We start from the raw sequence: 21,571 nt of genomic DNA, 5'->3' as shown, positions 1-21,571 counted from the left end.
GAAGACTAAGAAACCAAGCTTAAGAGGAGAGAAATGTAGGTTAATTCAAAATCATGTATTTTTAAAGTTAGATTTTCTTTTCTCTTATTTTCTTTCAATGTTTCATCCTTCTTACCAAGTATACTAATAAAATAAAATTATTTTTTCTATCCTCTAATTTTCATCCCGCTAAAAAAAGCCTTACGGAGTTATAAAAATAGTTTTGGATATTTTATTTGAGGCTTTTTGATCTTCCACATAATTGCCTTCCAGTTCCAGCATACTCTGTAGAGTTTACCCTAATCTTCCTCTTATTCGTGCGCACTTGTAACATTTTCTCACTTTGAAAACAAAACTCAACACTCAACTTTTAATATGCAAATTTGTTTGCAAAATTCTTGAGCGAGTTATTATTTTGAGAGAATTTATGAGCTCCTAATGGAAACTCAGTTGCAAATTGTCAAAGATCATAACTTAATCTCGAAAAAAAAAATTAGCGAGGGCTTTTGAAGTAGTAAATTAGCACTTGGTAGGAGACAAAAGGAAGGAGAAAGTGAAGTTTATATATGTTTGACCGTTTTAGCACTTACTTTTTTTTTCGTTCCCATTGGGAAATTTAAAGTTAATCTCATTCACCCTCCTTTTGAATCCTAAGTAGATGTTACAGAGTTGACTGTATTTATTTTATCTGCTAATGGTTGCGTCATGTGGCTGGTTGTTGTCTGCTGCTCAAACTAAAGAGCATTTCCCGCATAACTTCCGGCATCATGAGAAAGAAAGGTCAACATCCTATTTCATTACACACATCAACACTGATCTTGTCCGGTTCCAATATGCTTATTTATTCGTTTACGTGGCTTCAGTCAACCATTTCCATGTGCATCTGCTGATTGATTTCCAATATATTTTTACAAAATTGATGTATTATATACATTACATCTGAAGCGTTGACCAGCATTGTGTGGGGCGCAAGACAGCTCCCACGGCGTGGGGTGCAAGAGAGCAGCTTCCTTCAACCAGACCATAGTTTTATATAGTCAAACCTTTCATTTCTGCAATTGTGTTCACAATCTGTCTCTCAATCTGAAAGGCACTAAAGATGTCTAAAGAGCCAATACAAAGCAATTGGATTTCAACTTCTGCATTAGAAGAAGATGAAGGCAGCAGTAGCACAGAGTTCAATGGAGAAAGTGGGTCAAGGAAGATCCTTCAGTTCTATTTCGTCAAATTCTGGCCATACAAAGACCCAGAAAAGGACTCAAAACTCCGGTGGGCTGATCAGCAGTGTCAACAATTGGACCGAGAGAAGGAGCGTGTTGTCGATGACAAAATCATGGAAATCATGGTATATGTCTTCAAAACATATATATATATATATATTGATGATTTTTATATGTGTTTTGATCATTGTGAATCAGTCACATGACAAAATCTATTCAGAGCTAGATAGGAAAAACTGGCGCCATGCTCTACTTAAAACGGGCGTTGAATGGACGACAATGGTGGTTGGTATTATGCGAGCCGCTGTAGATAAGCTCGATGTCAATGGCTCTTCCTCTTCAACCCATCAACCAAGATTCTTAATGTCAAGCTTCAGCAATGAGATTCCCCGTCCTGTAAGATACAAACCACATTAGTTATATATAAATTTATGGTTTAAGCAGCAACTGTAATCCGATGCCAATTACTTTCACCTTCAACAGTGCTTCTGGTATAGTCAGAGCAACAATAGAGAAGTTCGAGCAGATACTGAAACAAGTGGAACAGATCGAAGACAGACTTGACGAAGCCAAGGCTGCTGCTGCAAAAGGGACGTTTGGTAACCTTCAAGTTCCATAAAGGCCATGGAGGAGCAAATCGAAGTATAAATTCATACACATTTTTCTTGCTTACATCAGTTTTCCTTCTCCAAATCAATACTGATATTAATCAATGGGAATCTCAAATGCTGGTTTTAAATAAGATACCAGATGTACTGAGACCCGAACGTTATGAAGTGATGGCTGAAATCAAGTGCTTAGAAGATGGACTTGAAGCTCTAAAGAAAGAAGATGATGAATTAATAAAAAAATTCCAGGCTCTAATCAATAGAAAGTCTGACCTATGTGACTTCGTTATTAGTGCCCGAAAGGAAGAAGATGAAGCGGTAGGCTATTCTTTTATTTTCGATTCTAATATTTTTATTCAAATCCGATTAAGATGAATAATTCGATCCTTCATCGGAACTAATTTCCGATTACACAATTGAAGTAAGCATTTAAATAATTTCGCACCCACTAATATAAACCTTATTTATTTAGAATGGCTACTACAACGAATATGTTTCATTGATACGCAATGCCAATGAACTAGCAAGAAGGAAAGATGTGAAAGCCCTTGAACAACTCTCTAGCAGTCAGGTATGTTTGAATGAATCTAATGCTAATTTTCATTAAAACTTATTAGAAAACTAACTTTTTTTGCTTGCAAATTTATCCAACCTTGAAAAATTATTAGGTTGATAAGTTCATGCGGCGGTGGAACGATAACCAGAGTTTCAGAACGACGTATGAAAAAGCTCTGTTATGGTCGCTTCATTACCGGGAATTGAGTAAGGATGGCCGGATTAAAAACGAGGACGAAGAACCAATTATTGAAAATGGAGAGATTCATAAACAATTTCTTCATTTAATTTCCAATTACTTAACTTTATTTATGGTTTTGGATGAACGAAACAAAATGCTACGATAGCTTTGCCCCACGCTCTGTGTTATCCTTTATATATGCTTTTCTTTCTTTGCTTGTGTATTCAATTGTTTTTCATGTACATTGTTCAACGAGAAAATAATTTCGAGTTATCAATTTGTAAAGTACACAAATGGTCCCTGTCCCTCGACTATAGGATGTTCATCGTTGAGTCCTCAACTATTAAAAGTTACAAAATGATCCTTCAATTATAGGGTATTGTTTTGTTGAGTCCATATTATTAAAAGTTAAAATGGTCACCCGACTATTCATATACTCTAAACTAGTCGTTTTTTGTTTAAAAAAATTTATGGTTGTCTAAAATGAATGTTAACTTGCTGATTGAAATATGATAAATTTGATCTCATAAATGTTTGAGATGTATTTTGTAGATCGAGTTTTCATTTAAATTATGTTGTCAAACCAGTGCTTGAAACATCTCACCAGCGAACTCTTTAGATTAGATCATCCCTATTACATCACAAAGAGAGAGAAAATTCGTAACAGAAAATGACAAAAAAACTTCACGCTTGTTTAATTTATGGATCATGATAGATGTACTAATACATTCATCGAATCGGGAACGATGGACAAGGCCATTAGTCGAGGAAGTCAAATCGTCAAACCATTTCAAGACATGAGACCATCCATTTGAGGACACTTTTGTTTTGGTAACTATGAACTTGAGTCATTGCAATGCATGGCCTACAATAGAATTTGTCTAGTTGAATCTCCTATTTGAAGGTCGTCTCGAGACCACATGTTTCAGTTCCTGAGAAACATGTTTGATTCCATCGACGACTTCATGAACATTGTGAACAACCATGGAATCGTCTTAGATATCTAGGATGATTTCCATTAACTCGTCACCGTCTTCCTCAATAACGACGACTGTAGAAAAATGAGTGAAACAACGACTATGCCTGTAGACATCATTAAAATATGATTTTATCATATCCTAGTAAGTAGATTAACATTCACCTTAGACGACTGTTAATTTCTTAATGGAAAAAAGATGAATTTGAAACATATGAATAGTCATATGACCATTTTATAATTTTTAATAGTTGAGGGACTCAATAAAGCAATGTTTTATAGTAAGTGTATCATTTTATAATTTTTAATAGTCGAGAAACTCAAAAAAGATGTACTCTATAATTAAGGGACCATTTGTGTACTTTATCCTTTTTTATTTTAGGTTGTTTTCCATATTACACACTTATTCATTGACAAGACTAGTCTTGTAGTTCATTTGCTCATAAGGGGCAAGGAAGTAATTCGATCCAGCTCAAGTGAATTAGGGTTTATCGTCTCCCATATTTATACACGGCATCCCTCTCCTGTCATCAAAACTTGTGAGGCAGTTGCCTCGTCTCGTTATCATTTGTGCAGTGCATCTAATACTCTGTCGTTCTTTTTCTTCTTCTTTTAATTATTCTGGTATTTTTGGTTTGAGTTTTGTTCTATTATGATTCTGATTCTTTTTTTCCCCGAATAGTTTGCCTGTGATGTTCACAAATTTGTCCGTACCATCTGAGATTAATATCTCTGATGCATTCATTTGAAATTTATTTTCTGAGGCATCTTTTTCTTTGATTCTTCCATTGTTTACATGATAATAAAATGGTTGCATATTTCAAAGATGGCAATAAATTAGAGTCACTGTTGCGCTTAGATTAAATAGCGACTTCAGCGCTGTACGTTGCCGATATTGATTTGGGCCTGAGATTCTGGCATTTTCTTTTCTTTTTCTTCCAGTTCAATGCATTCAGATGTCCCTATATTATTATTTTCAATTTGCTGTTCTTTTTTTTAAATGAATGTAAAGATGGAAGTGATGATTATTTCCCCAGATGATCGAAGCTGAACAAACTGTGCGATTTACTTTTTCTCTAATTAGTTAGAGATTTCAAGCCAGAACTCTGATCCATCTTTATTATCTCCTAACTTTTTATTTATGATTTTGAAACAAGCAAAACAATTTATATTTGATTGAATTTTCAATGGTGAATGCTATTAAAATTGAATTGGTCTGGTTTCGGATATCATTATTGGTGAACTGTTCGGAGAGGGTTTTAATTTAAATATATCTCATTAAAAAAGTATTTTTTAATAATATGAATCATTATAAAAATCATGTTAATTAACATTATAAGTTAAAATCATCCCATTTAGGGATGATTATGGGTTGGGTTATTGGTCTTTTTAATCTGACCCGAGAATAAGGGAACCTCTATTCGAGACCCGACTTGATTAAAATAAAGTTTCACCCGACCCGATATATGAATTAGAAACTCGACTCGAAATAATAAAAAAAATTATTCAATAAAAACATACTTAATTGAAAAAAATTATATATAGAGGGGTATTATTGTAATTATTCCTAAATATATAAGGTAAAATTATATATTTTTGGGTTGGGTCGGGTATTTTTCACCTTAAACCTGAATTTGACCCGACCCGAATATATGAATTAGAACCCCGACCAGACCTAAAATAATAAAAAAAATATTTTTATTCAATAAAAATAGTGATTTAATTGAAAAAAATTATATATAGAGGGTATTATTGTAATTATTGCTAAATATATAAGGTAAAATTATATATTTTCGGGTCAATTTGGGTATTTTTCACCCTAAACCCGAACTCGACCTGACCCGTCCCGAATATCACACTTAAAAAAATCGACCCGGCCGACTAAAATAAAGGTTCACCCAACCTGACCCGAATGTATGAATTAGAAACCCGACCCGACCCGAAATAATAAAAAACTATTTTTATTCAATATATGAATAAGTTACAAAAAAAAATGTTTAATGAGAATTCACTTTTAAAAAATTGAAGTAAAATAAAATTATAGAAAATAAAGATATAAGTTGATCTCTTGATTCTATGAATTAGAAAAAGTATTGATGTTAGTTTATATAATTATTTGTTTTTAAATAATGTGATATTAAAGGCTAAAAGATAATTTTATTTAACTTTTAATTTTATATTTGTAAGAAAAATTAATACTTCTTTTATGTGTGTATAAATTAGTATTAATAGACTTGTTAGATAATCGAGTCACAAGTTGGAATTCATTAAATGTACTATAACACTTGGGCAGAAAGATGTTTCTTGTTTTTTTTATTAACTCAAATGTCACACATAGAAACCCCCTTTTATAGGACCAGTCTTTCATCTTATACGGTAAAAATTGTTGTTAGAGTTAGATAAGATTTTAAATGTGTACAACACTTAAAAATGATTTTTTAATAAGATGTATTTGAATAAAAAAATATATTGAGATTAATATTTAATCAATAAAATTCTTTTGTACTATGGTAAGAAAAAATGATTCATTTAGGGTAATGAAAAAAATATTATGTGAGAGTGATATGTGTAAATTACTTGGTATTTTTTTATCTCAAAAAATAAATCTCCAACTCTTTAAATAAATTAATTTTTTTATCAACACATTATCTAACAAAATTAGCAATATTAATCTGTTAATAAATTAAACTTTTACATATTTATTGAGTTTTTAAAATTTAAAGCTCAATACAATATTAATTTATTACCCAACCAATTGATTCCAAACAAAAATTTCGTTAACTTCTGTCGTCTCACTTTTGTCGCCTATTTCTTGCTCTTTCCGCTATTATCTGCGCAGCTAAAGCACGAACAAGGATGTCAATTGGAATCATCAAAATGATGAAAGAACGAAAGCAAATTAGAACAAAAAAATTATAGGAAAATTGAAAATCAAGAGAGAAAATAGAGAGGAAAACGTATAGAGGAAGCTGAAGAGACAAAAGAAATGAAAAATTATATCTAATATATATTGACATTTAAAAAATATATACTTAAAAATTGTATTTATTCTCTAAAATCTACCCTATTTCATCCTAAACCTCATTTTCAGAAAAGAAAAGAAAAATTATTTTTTATGATTAATTATTTATCCATTTATGTTGATTAATTTATTTAGTTGTTACTTTTTATATTATAAAATTGATCTATCTAAAAAAAAGCAACATGTATATAAGATTTCAAATATATTTACAATATATAATAAATTATCGATTAATTTAATTAACTATATTATTTTTTATAACATATAATAAATATATTATATTTTTATTGAAATTTTGTATATTTAAATTAGGTTGTTTTAGTCGGCAATTTAAAAAGGTTTATGAAACTTAAACATGAAATTAACACAATAAAAGTAGTGTTTAAATCTTGAAAACGGGCTTAACTAACGGCAAAGTTAAGTTGGGCCCAAAAAGTGATCTGTGATGAACAGGTAGGGTTGTGAATATATTAAATTAAATTAATGTATTTTAATGATTATATTTATAATGTTTAATATAAACTAATTGATCGATAAATTAAAATTAAAATCTATTCAATAGATGAAAATCTTTAAGGCTTTGAGCGAAACAAACTATATTAGAAATAACAAATATGTATAATAATAAATTTAAATTAATCAATAAATATGGTATCAATAATTGTATAAAAAATTATTTCAGCCGTCTCATTAAATTTGTTGCTTTTAAATTTTAAGTTTGTCTCATTTATAATGTCTTATTAAAAAAATAAAAAAATTTAAAAAAAAATTATTTCCCTTTTTACTCTTATATATCTCATTCTTTTATATTTATAAAAATAATTATGTCAAGTATATCAATCATTTTTTAGGAATATTTTTCTCAATTTTATAATTTGATGTATGATTAATTTTATCTCTTAAAATTACGTACATAATTACATAATAATAATGCATGAGCACTGTTAAATCAATAGTAAATCTGACTTGCAGTGTCGCTGTTTAGAATAATTACTTGTATATTTCTTGTAAATTGGATCGGCTTGCTATTTCCAATAATGCCATGTGATTCATTTGGAATCCGCTCAATTACTGCATAATGACCTTTCTTTCGTTTTGTGGAACACCTTTACATCACTTTATTAGTTGTGATGCAATGACAGAAATAAAACTTCAATGCTAGACGGCTACTCGATTGGACAGCTTGTGATGATATTCCGTCAAGTGATGATATTTCTCAACTACTGACGGATTAAAAAAAAGAAAATAACCTTTTATTGTTACGAAAGTCTACAGTTATCGTTGTGATTTTTTAAATTCATTGCGATAGTTAAAAAAAAAAGATTTTGTTTCTTAAGAATTTTCTCTAAAAATATAGTATCCGCGCGGACGTGTCGAAGACACGTATTACCACGACCACGAGACGGACGGACGGCGGCAGCGGCGCGCGAGAGTCTCCCTTGTTCTCTATCACTCAACAAGGAAGTGAGAAAGCCAAGCCTTAAATACCATTCCCAATAGTGTTTCCAATACTATGTGGGATTTGAGCATTACCAACACTTGTTCTCAATACTATGTGGGATTGAAACTTAAATAGTGATATTATTTTTGAATGTTTTGCTTAAAATTGCAATAATCGCGATTGATTGTAGATTGACTTTTAATTATGACATATTTAATCGTATAATACTAATGTAATTGGTTGCTGATTCAGTTGTTTTAAGGTGCATGATTGTTAATTGTTTCCTGAATAATCACATTGTATTGGAAACAAGTGTTGGACAAATCCATCACTGATACCTCAAATTCCGGTATCGGTTATTTATGTAAATCTTGTTTAAGTATGCTTGCTTCCAATCGCAATATATCTTCCTAACAGTTTGTGTTATTAACACATGTAAGTTACGTTGTAACTATGTTGGTGTAACCCATTAAATGATACATCACGTTTGGACGTAGTTAGGCTCTTTTTTCCTCTTAGGGTTTACAAGGAATTGAAGAAATGCCAAAGAAATTTGGGGAATTTTGGTGTGGAGATGGAGATTTTAAAGAGAAAAAAAACTTGGAGTATATACATAAAAATTTGACTGAAATGGAAATGGGAAGTTCTTTCACGTTTAGATTTGGAGCATTTGAATGCGAGAGGGCACTCTTAGGACATGATATTATAAACTTATAATATTATATTATTAAATAAATTATATTAAAACATATTTTAATATATATTATTTTAATTTACAATTGATTTATGTCATTTTTAGCCTTATATTAGCATAACAAGTTGTATTTTAGACTCTTGCGGCGTTATTATAAAATGCGTCGCCATTTTCCCTCCTTACTGCGGTGAGGGAACAAAAAAAGTTGATGAGGCAAGTTGGCGAAAGATTAATTTTACTCTTCATCGCTCCTTCACCACCGATTGTATGCCCTAACTGTTTCAAACACTTGAGGTCAGTTATTCAATTTAACAATTTCTCTCTTATAAGATAATTGATTGTTTTACACTGTTGCTAAAGTCACTTGTTAAAAATATCATTATTGTATTTATTTTTAATGATTTAAACAATATTTATTCATACAAAAGATCTTCAAGAGTTGTACAACAAATACGGCATTAAAAAGTAATGATAACAAGCAAGACGTGCAATTATTGGCAAGTTGCCAATGATTAGGACAATATTAGACCCGATCCAGCTTATGCCAACGTTGGAATTGCGGCCGCCGCCTTTTCGTCTTTTTGTGCTCTTCTTCATCCATTGTGTCACAAATTGTGCCGCCTTTCGTCTCCGGCAACCCAATCAACGGCAGCCCACAAATCCCGATCGCCATACCAAAACTCCAAACGATATCAAGTTATTTTTCCTCCGGCAGCCACAAGCAGGGGCTGAACACTCCCCCGAAAACAAGCGCTTGCCTCACCATCGAGAGTGCCGAGTTCCTCACGCATGTGGGGAACAGCTCTAATGTGTATATCAGCGTCATATTGAACGCCGCGCAAGCGCTGAAGAAAGATATCAGCTCCATCGCTATCTGTAAACTTGGCCAAACTCTGCCCATTACTACGCACAATACACTGCAGACGCCGCTTAAAATCGTGAAACCCAATAATGACTCTTTCCTGTTAATTTTACCTATAAGGAAGAATGTAATCAGTGATGCAGGGAGCTCGGATAAGGCATTTAACGTGACGCCTAAATAGAGATTGACTGATAGATTTCCAAGGCCTAATGGCATGCCATAGTACACCATACCGATCCCGAAACCCGTAACCATTACGGCCGTTAGCCTTTGAGAAGCCCATCGCTTGTTCAATAGTATCCTGATTGAAGAGTAAATATCTACATTGTCGTCCCAAGATTCTTGCTCGATTAGGACATTGGAGAAACTCATTGTCAAGGCACTAGCAGTCTGAGCCAAGCCTTTGAGTGTTGTAACTGCTTCCTCTTTGCGTCCTTTGACGAAAAGCCATCTTGGAGATTCGGGAACTAAGAAATGAACTAATATACAATACAAAATTGTTGGCACCGAAATCCAGAGGTACAGAGTTCTCCATGACGAACCTCTATTTACATATGCCATTGCTGGTAATGACAGGAACCCTAAAGTGAAACAAAAGAAACCGATAACACCGACCTGACCGCGCCACCGTTTTCCTACTAGCTCGGTTGATAACACCAGAGCACATGTTCCTACAGTTGCGCGGCCAAATCCGTTGATGAATCTCAGGGCTGAATAGATCCAAATATTGGATGAAAAAACGGTGAAGATGGAAGATAAAGACATCATTAAACATGAGAATAAAAGCATGTTTTACGGCCAAGAGTTGAGTCGGCGAGCGTGGCGAGCACGAGTCACCTACTAGGCAGCCCATGAAGAAAGAAGAAGCAGGCAACCCAGTGATGAACGAGGTGGAACACTCGTGGCCCCATTCCGATATAATCGATGTGTGCGCAGGCCAATCCCAAGACCATGAACTCTTGGGGAGTTGGCAAATGCTGGAAAAACCGTTGCAAACCGATTCATCGGTGCAGTGCCACGATGGTTCAGCATCGGTGAATACACTGATGAAAGTTTGCTGAGCGTCAAAGACCCAAGCAAATGAGACGAGTATTGCTTGAAAGATTTGGAGCCACCCGAAGCCTCCGATGCAGCGCTCGATGGTTTCATCGAGGGATCGTGGAGGCCGTTTGGGTTCCGGCGGCTTGTCGGAGTCGGAAAGAAGCGGCATTGAATCAGCCATACACCGTTCTAAGCTAGGAATCAAGGGAATACGTATTAGTGTTTTGTTGAGTAGGCTTGGGATGATCCTTTGTTGATATTTTTGTGAATTTAAATAGAGGCGTACGGGACTGACAATTTTAATAAAATACACAATGACAGCCAATACATGGGGGCGGAGGACTGTGTAACACGTAAAACCACGTCAGCTTATATTTGGCGATTTTCCCTAAAAATCACAATTTCAAACTTTATTTCCCTTTCACACACTCTTTCATCTTTATTTTCCGATCCAACATAAAGCGCGACCTGTGCCTTACGCCACGTGAGAAGACGTATCCTATGCACCACACCTTATGAAACATATAAAAAATAGAGTGTTAATTTTGTAAATATTTTAAAATGATGCTTAGTATATAATTAATTTCTGTTAGAGTGATATTTGTATAAAAATGTCAACTTTATTTTATTTTTTGTGTAATATTATTTTTTAACAACATTAAATAATGTTTATTGAATTTTAAAATTAATTACTTAAAAATATAAAAATATAAAAATAAATTTTTAATTGCAATAAAGATATCAAATGAATTATTATTCATTTTTTAAAAAATCAATAAAAATGTAATAAAAATAATTAAAAGTGAATAAAATTCAATTAAAAAAGAATGTAACGCTAAAAAATTTCACCTCTTTATTGAGGGACTATTTTTCTAATAATAATTTTAAAAAATATAAAATAAATGTTAAATTATAATTTTATTAAAAATGAATAAACATTATTAAATGTTGTTAAAAACTAATAATTAATGAATAATAATTCATTTGATCTCTCAATTGTAATTAAAAATTTATTTTAATATTTTTATATTTTTAAACAATTAATTTTAAAAGTCAATAAATTTTTCAAAAATATTTGAAATTTATGTTTTTTAAATTATAAAATATTTATCATCATCATCATCATCATTTTGTAAAAGAAATAATGGTTATAAAACTTTTTATTAAATTATTAATATTTTAAAATATTTACCCTCAAAGTTTTTCTATATTAGATTCTACGTATTGTGTAATTTCATGCAAAATCAAAATAATTTTATTAAAAATGAATAAACATTATTATTGTGTTAATAATAATAATTAATGAATAATAATTTATTTGATCCCTCAATTGTAATTAAAAATCTATTTTAATATTTTTTATATTTTTAAACAATTAATTTTAAAAGTCAATAAAAATTTCAAAAATATATGAAATTTATAATGTTTTAAATTATTAAATATTTATTATCATCATCATCATCATTTTGTAAAAGAAAATTAGTTATAAAATTTTTATAAAATTATTCATATTTTAAAATACTTACCCTCAAAGTTTTCCTATACTAGATTATATATATTGTATAATTTTATACAAAAATCAAAATTTACCGAGTTATAAAATAATGTGCAAAATAATATTTAAAGATTTTAATATAGAAAGTTTTTTTTCAGACACAAAAAATAAATAAATAAAGTTCACGTTTTTACAGAAATATCACTTAATATAAATTAATTACATATTAGACACTATTTTAAAAATATTTACAAAACTAACATCCGATTTTTTACTCATCCCTCTTTTTAAAGGTATGCATTTTACCAATAATGACTTTTAAAATCAATCTTTACAAATAATTGAATTCATCTGAAAATTGATGTGATTTAAATAAATATTATTTTAAATTTAATATTTTATAAATATTTGTAGAAAATAAAATTAAACATAAATTTCATATAATAATCTTATCATTAGTTTAGTATGTTATTGACCACAATTATAAATATATATATATATATATATATATATAAAAGTAAGGGGCTCTTTGTTTGTCTATTAATAGAATCATTTAGCGTTGAATGTTGAACAGTTCAGCATTCAGCAACATTCAGCGCGTTTGTTTAGCATCTCTGAATGGTTTAGTGCTAACTGATTTAGTAAAACAGTGCTGAATGATTTAGCACAAAAGTATATTCTGAATGATTCAGAGTCATTATCAAACAGCATGTCACATTCAGAACTAATTCATACAGAGCATCTGAATCATTCAACGTTTAATATTTTAAAGTAAACAAATAGCCCTAAATATTTAAATATAATTTATTCGTTAAATAGTTTAACCGTTTCAGACTGTATTTTTTATAGGAAAAATATAAATAATTTCGGTAGGCCACTGATTTCAATGCAGTCAGTTAAAAGTCGTAAACAAGGCGACAGGTGAAATCCACTGTCAACAGTTAAGAAATTATGGGTAAAAGAACCACGGAAGTCCCTGTACTATGTCTTATATTACATTTTAATCTCTTTACTGGAAAATAGACTAATTTATTTTTATATTCGAAAAGAACAAAATACATCTATTAAATTTTCATCAATATATAGTTACTTATGATAATAAAATTATAGAAAAGGTAAAATAGTGTTTTATCCTTTGTGTCTACAAATTTTATCAATTTAACTCTTAATTATTAAAAATACATGTAAATTTATTTTTTCAATAAAAATCATTAAAATTTTGTAAAAATGATTATATTAGTTGAAAAAGAAACAAACACGTTATAACAACCAGTACCTGATTATTAATCAACTAATCCAGATCGGGTACTTCAAATAAGAGGCAACTGTCCCAAACCTAGTTTGCTTCATTTGTAAACATCATGATTCGATCCCTAATCTTACTTAAGGGATCTAATGTGTCATTTCACTATACCAACTTATTATTGGTAAAGTAATGGTTGATTTGATTGTATAATTTTTTGTATTATTTGTTCTTTTAATGACTTTTATAAGTTTGGTTTGATTATTAATGTTTATAGAAAATTTAAGGCAATGTTTCAACATGTGTTGTTTTGTTGGATTTATTGATATACTGATAAGATTTTTTAAATAAGTTCAAATTATGATGTTTACGAATGAAGTAAATTAGGTTAAAAGAGTTGTTCTATAACAGAACTCTATAAAATCCGATCTAAAATAATAGATCAATAGATTGTATACTTATGATTAAACCATATATATATATATATTGTTTATAATTTCATTGTTACTGATATGTTTGAGGAACAAAAGAATTAAGTTTACGACGCAAGTCTATTGATTTGAGTCATAAAAATTATTTAAAGTGTGAACTATCTTATTTTTATTGGCTTATTATGTGGATATATTTATCTTCTTAAAGGAACACTACAAACAAATTGTCATATACAATAAAACTAGGTTTACCGACGAAATTTCAATCTGTCAGTACGTGTAAAGCTTATAGCGACACTTTTGTCCATCAAAATACATATGACTATTATAGATGGTATATGTAACAACCCGGAAAAATTTAGAATAATATTAAATTGAAATTGGAGGTTAATTGTGAAAATTGATAAAATTTTTGGGACTAAATTGAAATATTTTAAAACTTGGAGCTTGTTTTAGAGTTAAAGGAAATTTAGGGACCAAGTCCTAAATTTATCCTAAAAGTGTCGGCAGCTTTGGTGATTTAAGCGTGTTTCTGGTTTCAAATCAGAAACCACAAATGTTAAATTGCTTAAGTTTTTCTCCTCCCGTACCCTTACTTCCAAGCCCGATTCCGACGTCGTTCGACGCCCAATCGTAAAATTGAAACCACCGTTGTGTTCATCATCAAGCGAGGAACAAACCCTTCAAATTAATTGAAGTGAAACGCTGCCAAACGTCGGGAATTTTCAGTCAAAGCATCGTCGTTTTTTTTAGCTCTATCGCCGGGAAAAACTTAAATTCACCGCCGATCGTTGTTCCGTTTACGACACCTCCTGCATCATCGTGTTCCTTGTGTCGTTGCGAGTCCGCCGGTGTCAACCTTGTTCGCCGTCGACGGCGGCGCGTGAGGAGGTGGAGCAGTCAAAGATTCGGCCGAGTTGAAATACGAGCTCTCCGCCGTTCAAAAATTTGAACCGATCGTTGTAAGTATCTCGAAATCGCTAAAAATAATTTTTAGAAATTTTTTCGGGAATTTTCCGACACCGTGGCACTGTTCACGCGCCGCACGCGCCGCCGCAGGGAGAGTGAGCTGCTGGAAAACCGGTTTAACCAGTTTTGAACCGGTTTGACCGGTTCGAACCGGTTTGACCGGTCTGAACCGGGTTGACCCGACCCGACCGTTGACCCGACCCGACCGTTGACCGTGACCGTTGACCGTTGACTTTCTTTGACTAAAACTTAAGATGGCTTTGACCGACCCTTAAACGACCGTAAATATTTTCCGAGTATACCTATCCTGATAGTTTTCGACGTGCCAAATCCATTTCCGCAGTCCGTTTCACCAAATTCAAACCCGAAAGTCTCCAAATCGACGGTCAAAGTGGTTGACTTTGACTTTGACCAAGAATTTGGATTTTCGAAAAGTCATACTTTATATTTTTCGACGTCCTGATTCCGATTACGCAATCCGTTTGGCCAAATTCAGACTCGAAATACCCCAAATTGATAGTCAAACTCAGAAAATGCTTAGATACTTAAGAATTTTAGCTTTGAACAATTAAGTAAGATTTGGGGCTGATAAATTATTGTTATTTGAAGGTGCACGAGACTCACCGGATCGTTCGATAGCTCGACCCAGTTCTTCTAGATCAGTTAAACCACGTATACCAGTATTCACTCGTAAGACTCGTAAATTTTATGATTTTAGAGATTTATTTATGTTACCCATTAGTAATATAGTGATATTATAAATTAGGTTCGAAAACTGTAGCAGAGCGTGGTGAAACCAACAATCAGTAGATCCACGATTTGAACTATTATCGAGGTGTGTTCCCTATTTATTACTGAATTATTTTATTTGTTTTAATATGTGGTACACTGAATTCTTTGATTACCGTATTGTTGATGCACCGATTTAATGTGATTATTATAGATTATGACTGTTATCTGATATTTGTTTTGAAATGGTATATGATTACCATGTTTATGGATTTATGGAATTATAACACGGTGCAATTGAATTTTTGGAATACGAATTTATAAAGTACAGCTCTGATCAAGCTAGAAAATTTTACGGACCTAATGTGACTCTTAGGTAGGCTCTGCGGCCCTGAGATCATTCTCGGGTAGGCCCTGCGGCCTTAAGATGTGTTATTAGGTAGGCCCCACGGCCCCGAAATCTATCTTGGGTAGGCTCTCAGGCCCTAAGATGTTCCCTTAGGGTAACGCTTTTTAAAGAGATATACTGCAGTATAATTTATGAGACTTTTTGGACTATGATATGTTTAGTGTACCTATAGTGATTTATGGTAATATTGGGACACACTGAGCCTAGCTCACTTTTCGAAAATGTTTTTCCCCTTTCAGATACTGTTGGTTAGATACCCTGGATTGAGCACTTGGAGGATCAACATATCTCTTGAAGTATATCTGATTGTATATTTTTACCTTGCAAGTTGACTTTATTTTGTTGACATTGACCTTATTTAAAAGTATGGGATTTAATGATGACATTTTTACTATTACTATTCGGTTTATCGTGATTTGATTTTTAAGATATGTTTTAAATTAATTTATTACTTATTGGTATTATATTTACAAGTTAGGTTTTGATAGTATGATTTATTATAATTTCATGTAATTTATAATGTGATTTTACATTGTTTGAATAACGGTTTCGGAAAAATGTCTTAAAGAATCATAATGTGATCCACTAGACTTAGTCGAAACGCATAGGCCGGGTCTAGGGGGTTACATTTATTGGTATCAGAGCTTTTGGTTTTTAAACCTCGGACTGTGTATGAGTCCAAATTGAAAATACGATTTTGAAATATTTACAAAACGAGTTACTAAGGTCATGTCACAAAGTTATTAAATTTTAACTGTGTTCGAGACTCCAAGTGCTTATCTAACCCTAAGTTTTATCTCTGTAGCAAACTTGAGATCCACCAAAAATGAGTGCTAGACGTGGTCGTCGAACTAGCCGTGGACGAGGTCGAGTGGCTAGATTTGCAGATCCGATCAATGAGATACGAGTAGATCCCCACCTCCGATAGGTGATCCTGCTCCTTCGACCCCAACGAATCTGCCTCCTACCGATGGTATTGGCATGACTACACCGATCATAGGAGCGACCGATATTGAGCCAGAATCTACCGGAGTTGCTTTGGATGAGACTTTTGGTAGACAGTTTCTGCAGTTGATACAGGGAGCAGTCAGAGCTGCTGGTGTTGTATCTGAGGTTCCTATTTCGCAAACTCTAATTGCTAATGGGGTCAGGACTTTTGGAGGACAGCTTGGAGGAATTCCTACTGAAGCAGAAGATTGGCTACAGGATACAGAAAGACGCATGGATCAGTTGGGTTTGGACTCAACTAAGAGATATTTGGGGGCAGTAGCGATGTTAGATGGCAATGCCCACACATGGTGGGAGTCAGTGACCGGTAGTGTTCCTACCGATCGTTTGACATGGGATTTCTTCAATGAGCGTTTTTGGAGCCGATTCTTGGGTGAGCGCTACTTAGTCCAGAGACGACAGCAGTTTCAGGACTTGGTTCAGGGTGACATGACTGTTTCAGAGTATGAGATAGAGTTCTTGAAATTGTTAAAGTATGGAATCAGTATGGTGCCTACCGAGAGAGATCGATGCCGTAAATTTGCCCTCGGACTCAGATACAAGCTTCGTAGGCAGGTGGTAGCCCTTCAAGATGAGATTTTTGATGTGCTGGTAAGCAGAGCCAAGGATGCTGAGGAGATGGAGACGTTAGCTTCTGGTAGAGAGCGTGTTGATCAGGAGCGATCTAGGAAATCTTTTGGCCCTACTGAATCGTCCGGACAGTCTGGTAAGAGGACTCGTACCTCAGCCCCTCAGAGGAGCAATACACGCTTCAGGCCTACAACATCATCACCTTCAGCTGTTAGTAGAGGTGGTTCTTCGGTTCCGATTAGTGCCTCAGTGTGACTTTTGTGGGAAACGACACAGGAGAGTGTTATAGGAAGACCGGAGCATGTTTTCATTGTGGATCTAGTGGACATTTTCGGAGGGATTGTCCTCAGCTAGCTTCGTCTGAGCGGATCGCTACCCAGACTCCTGTGCGTTCTCAGACTACAGTGCAGACTCCAATTAGAGATCGTAGCCAAGTAAAGGCTCGTGGTTCAGCGTCCAGGACAGAGTAGAGCTCGACCTCAGCAAAATAGAGGGCCAACAGTTTCTGAGGCTAGACAGCCAGCTTTGGTTTATGCCACTAGACGACGTGATGACAGAGATGAGCCAGAGGTTATTGCAGGTACATTTACTATTTATTCTATCCCATACTTTGCATTACTGGACAATGGCTCCACCCACTCCTATGTATCGAGCTCAGTATCTCGAAACCTTCAGATTCCGATCGAGAACACTAAAAATACTGTTACAGTTACAAGTCCAGTAGGACAAGCGGTATTAGTGAATAAGGTATTTCGGCGTTGTCCTTTGGAGGGTGCAGGGAGAAATTTTTCTCGCTGATCTTATGGAGCTTCCTCTAGATGAGTTTGATCTAATCTTGGATGGATTGGTTGAATAAACACAAGGTAAATCTGGATTGCGAGTACAAGCGAGCTACCCTGAAGACTTCATGGTCGGACTGTTGTGTTAATTGGTGAACGGCGTGGCTATCTCTCCAATATAGTTTCAGCGATGGAAATTGATCGTATGATCCGAAAGGGATATGAGACGTTCATGCCTGTATTTGAACACTAAAGGTGCATTGTCCACAATCGAGGAGATTCGTACAGTTAGCGAGTTTCCTGATGTTTTTCCTGAGGAGTTGCCTGGGTTACCTCCTGATAGAGAGGTAGAGTTCGAGATTGAGACTATCCGGGATCTTCACCTATTTCTATGGCACCTTATCGCATGGCTCCAAAGGAACTTAAGGAGTTGAAGGTCCAATTGCAAGAATTATTCGATCGAGGATTTATCCGACATAGTACTTCACCATGGGGAGCTCCAGTTTTGTTCGTGAAAAAGAAGGATGGGTCTTTAAGGCTATGCATTGATTATCGGAAGTTGAACAAGATGACGGTCAAGAATAAATACCCACTACCTAGGATTGATGATTATTTGATCAACTGCAAGGAGCTATTGTATTCTCTAAGATTGATCTTCGTTCGGGGTATTATCAATTGAAAGTTAAAGGATCTGATGTTGCAAAACGGCCATTCGCACTAGATATGGTCATTATGAATTTTTAGTGATGCCTTTTGGTTTGACGAACGCTCCTGCAGCTTTCATGGATTTGATGAATCGGGTGTTTCCGACCATATTTGGATCAATTTGTGGTGGTCTTCATTGACGATATTCTGATCTATTCTCGTACTGAGGCAGAGCATGACGAGCATTTGAAAAGTTCTACGGACTTTGAGAGAGCATCGTCTATATGCCAAACTAAGCAAGTGTGAGTTTTGGCTTCAAGAAGTGTCGTTTTTTGGGGCATATTATTTCTGCGCGAGGTGTTCAGGTCGATCCCAGCAAGATAGAGGCTATTATAAATTGGAAAAGACCCAAGAACATCTCTGAGATCCGCAGTTTCTTGGGTTTGGCTGGTTATTATCGACGTTTTGTTGAGGGCTTCTCGATCATTGCTTCTCCTTTGACAAAGTTGTTAAGGAAGAATGTGCCATTTGATTGGGGCGAGGCACAACAGGAGAGCTTTGAGAAATTAAAGGTGGTTTTGACTCAAGCACCGGTGTTGATTCAACCACAGTCCAGGAAGGATTTTACAGTGTATAGTGATGCTTCACATTCAGGACTTGGTTGTGTTTTAATGCAGGAAAGTAAGGTGGTGGCTTATGCATCCCGTCAGCTGCGACCGCATGAGTGTAATTATCCTACTCACGATTTGGAGTTAGCAATAGTGATTTTTGCCTTGAAGATTTGGAGACACTATCTTATGGAGAAAAGTGTTATATTTTCACGGATCATAAGAGCTTAAAGTATCTCCTGACCCAGAAGGAGCTTAATTTGAGACAACGACGCTGGCTAGAGCTTCTGAAGGATTATGATTGTGTGATTGATTATCACCCTGGTAAAGCTAACATTGTAGCGGATGCTTTGAGTCGAAAGGCAGTATCAGAGTTGAGATCTTTAATGGCCAGGATGAATTTATATGACGATGGCACTTTATTAGCAGAATTGCAAGTTAAGCCGACCTTGGTTGATGAGATCAAGGCTAACAGCCCTTGATAGCTCCTTGCTTCCATCTTTGAGCAAGTAGAGCAAGGGACAAACTTAGATTACGCAATTGATCAGGATGAAGTTTATGTTTTAAAGTAGATATTGTGTGCCTGATGATGCTGAGTTGAGGCAGACTATCCTTATTGAGGCTCATAGTAGTCCATATTCTATGCACCCCGGAGGAGATAAGATGTACCGGAATTTGAGAGAGAGGTATCATTGGATTGGGATGAAGAAAGACATATCTAATTTTGTGGCTAGGTGTTTGACTTGTCAGCAAGTTAAGGCAGAACATCAAACATCCATCAGGTTTGTTACAGCCTATCAAGATTCCTGAATGGAAATGGGAGCGTATTACTATGGATTTTGTTACGGTTTACCTATGACTCCTTCGAAAAAAGATTCAGTTTGGGTAATTGTTGACAGACTTACAAAGTCAGCTCACTTCATTCCTGTGCGGGTAAATTATACTTTGGACAAGCTGGCGAGATTGTATATTTCAGAGATTGTCCGATTGCATGGTGTTCCATTGTCTATTATTTCTGATCGAGATCCGAGATTTACTTCGAGATTTGGAAGGCGCTACATACGGCTTTGGGAACAAGATTGGATTATAGCACATCCTTTCATCCACAAACTGATGGTCAATCTGAGAGAGTGATTCAGATTCTGGAGGATATGCTGCGGGGTTGCGTAATTGATTTTCATGGTAGCTGGGAGAACTTTTGCCTTTGGCTGAATTTGCTTACAACAACAGTTATCAGACCAGCATTCGTATGGCACCTTATGAAGCACCCTATGGGCGAAATGTCGCACTCCGATCTGTTGGATGAGTTGTGATAGGAAAACGTTGGGACCTGAGTTAGTGCGAGAGACGGAGGGACACAGTCAGATTGATACGTGACCGTTTGAAAGAGGCATTTGATAGGCAGAAGTCTTATGCAGATCAGAGGAAGGAAAGATATACAATTTGAGGTTGGAGATCAGGTCTTTTTGAAAGTTTCACCCTGGAAGAAAGTATGAGATTTGGGCGTAAGGGTAAATTGAGTCCAAGATTTATGGACCATTTCGTATCTTGAAGAGGGTAGGACTGTTGCATATCAGCTTGAGTTGCCTCTGAGCTAAGTCGTATTCATGATGTCTTTCATGTATCAATGTTGAGGAAATCTATCCAGATCCAAGTCACATTATTCAGGTTGAAGAAGTAGAGCTGAGACCTGATTGTCATATGAAGAGGAGCCCATTCAGATCTTAAAAAGATGAGCGAGTTCTTCGGAATAGGCGTATTCCAATGGTCAAAGTTCAGGGAGTAATCGTAGCCCTCAGAAGCTACTTGGGAGACATTGGAGTCAATGGAGACTCAATTTCCTCATCTATTTCATAAGGTAAATTTCGAGGACGAAATTTCTTGTAGAGGGGGAGAATTGTAACAACCCGGAAAAATTTAGAATAATATTAAATTGAAATTGGAGGTTAATTGTGAAAATTGGTAAAATTTTGGGACTTAAATTGAAATATTTTAAAACTTGGAGCTTGTTTTAGAGTTAAAGGAAATTTAGGGACCAAGCCCTAAATTTATCCTAAAAGTGTCGGCAGCTTTGGTGATTTAAGCGTGTTTCTGGTTTCAAATCAG

The 21,571-nt window shown here is 34.5% G+C and overlaps 1 protein-coding gene, 2 non-coding genes and 1 pseudogene across 3 annotated transcripts; 3 read left to right on the top strand and 1 right to left on the bottom strand.

The window, feature by feature from the left end:
- The first annotated feature begins 1,497 nt into the window (after nt 1-1,497).
- On the top strand, nt 1,498-2,743 carry LOC120120778 (proton pump-interactor BIP103-like). Its single transcript, XM_039140311.1, has 4 exons — nt 1,498-1,595; nt 1,683-2,125; nt 2,280-2,378; nt 2,476-2,743. The coding sequence occupies exons 2-4, from the start codon at nt 1,925-1,927 to the stop codon at nt 2,707-2,709; spliced, it is 534 nt and encodes a 177-aa protein (XP_038996242.1). The 5' UTR covers nt 1,498-1,595; nt 1,683-1,924; the 3' UTR covers nt 2,710-2,743.
- Nucleotides 2,744-4,203: 1,460 nt separating this feature from the next.
- Nucleotides 4,204-4,287, top strand: LOC120123706. The gene has a single exon (XR_005516212.1). It is a non-coding gene; the product is annotated as a small nucleolar RNA snoR117 (small nucleolar RNA).
- A 244-nt stretch (nt 4,288-4,531) lies between these two features.
- On the top strand, nt 4,532-4,634 carry LOC120123691. The gene has a single exon (XR_005516210.1). It is a non-coding gene; the product is annotated as a small nucleolar RNA Z103 (small nucleolar RNA).
- Nucleotides 4,635-9,031: 4,397 nt separating this feature from the next.
- LOC120121714 lies at nt 9,032-10,791 on the bottom strand (annotated as a pseudogene).
- Nucleotides 10,792-21,571: the final 10,780 nt, after the last annotated feature.

This window comes from Hibiscus syriacus, unplaced genomic scaffold (genome assembly GCF_006381635.1).
Source record: "Hibiscus syriacus cultivar Baekdansim isolate YM2019G1 unplaced genomic scaffold, ASM638163v2 tig00001120_pilon, whole genome shotgun sequence".
NCBI classification, from domain to species: Eukaryota; Viridiplantae; Streptophyta; class Magnoliopsida; order Malvales; family Malvaceae; genus Hibiscus; species Hibiscus syriacus.
The sequence above is the reverse complement of the archived record's forward strand: the minus strand, read 5'-3'. Positions and strand labels throughout refer to the sequence as shown.

Excerpts from the sequence above, each read along its gene's own strand:
- LOC120120778 (XM_039140311.1), top strand. The coding sequence starts at position 1,925 with ATGCTGGTTTTAAATAAGATACCAGATGTACTGAGACCCGAACGTTAT. Across the intron at positions 2,126-2,279 it reads GAAAGGAAGAAGATGAAGCG|AATGGCTACTACAACGAATA; the intron begins GTAGGCTATTCT and ends TTATTTATTTAG. Across the intron at positions 2,379-2,475 it reads AACAACTCTCTAGCAGTCAG|GTTGATAAGTTCATGCGGCG; the intron begins GTATGTTTGAAT and ends AAAAATTATTAG.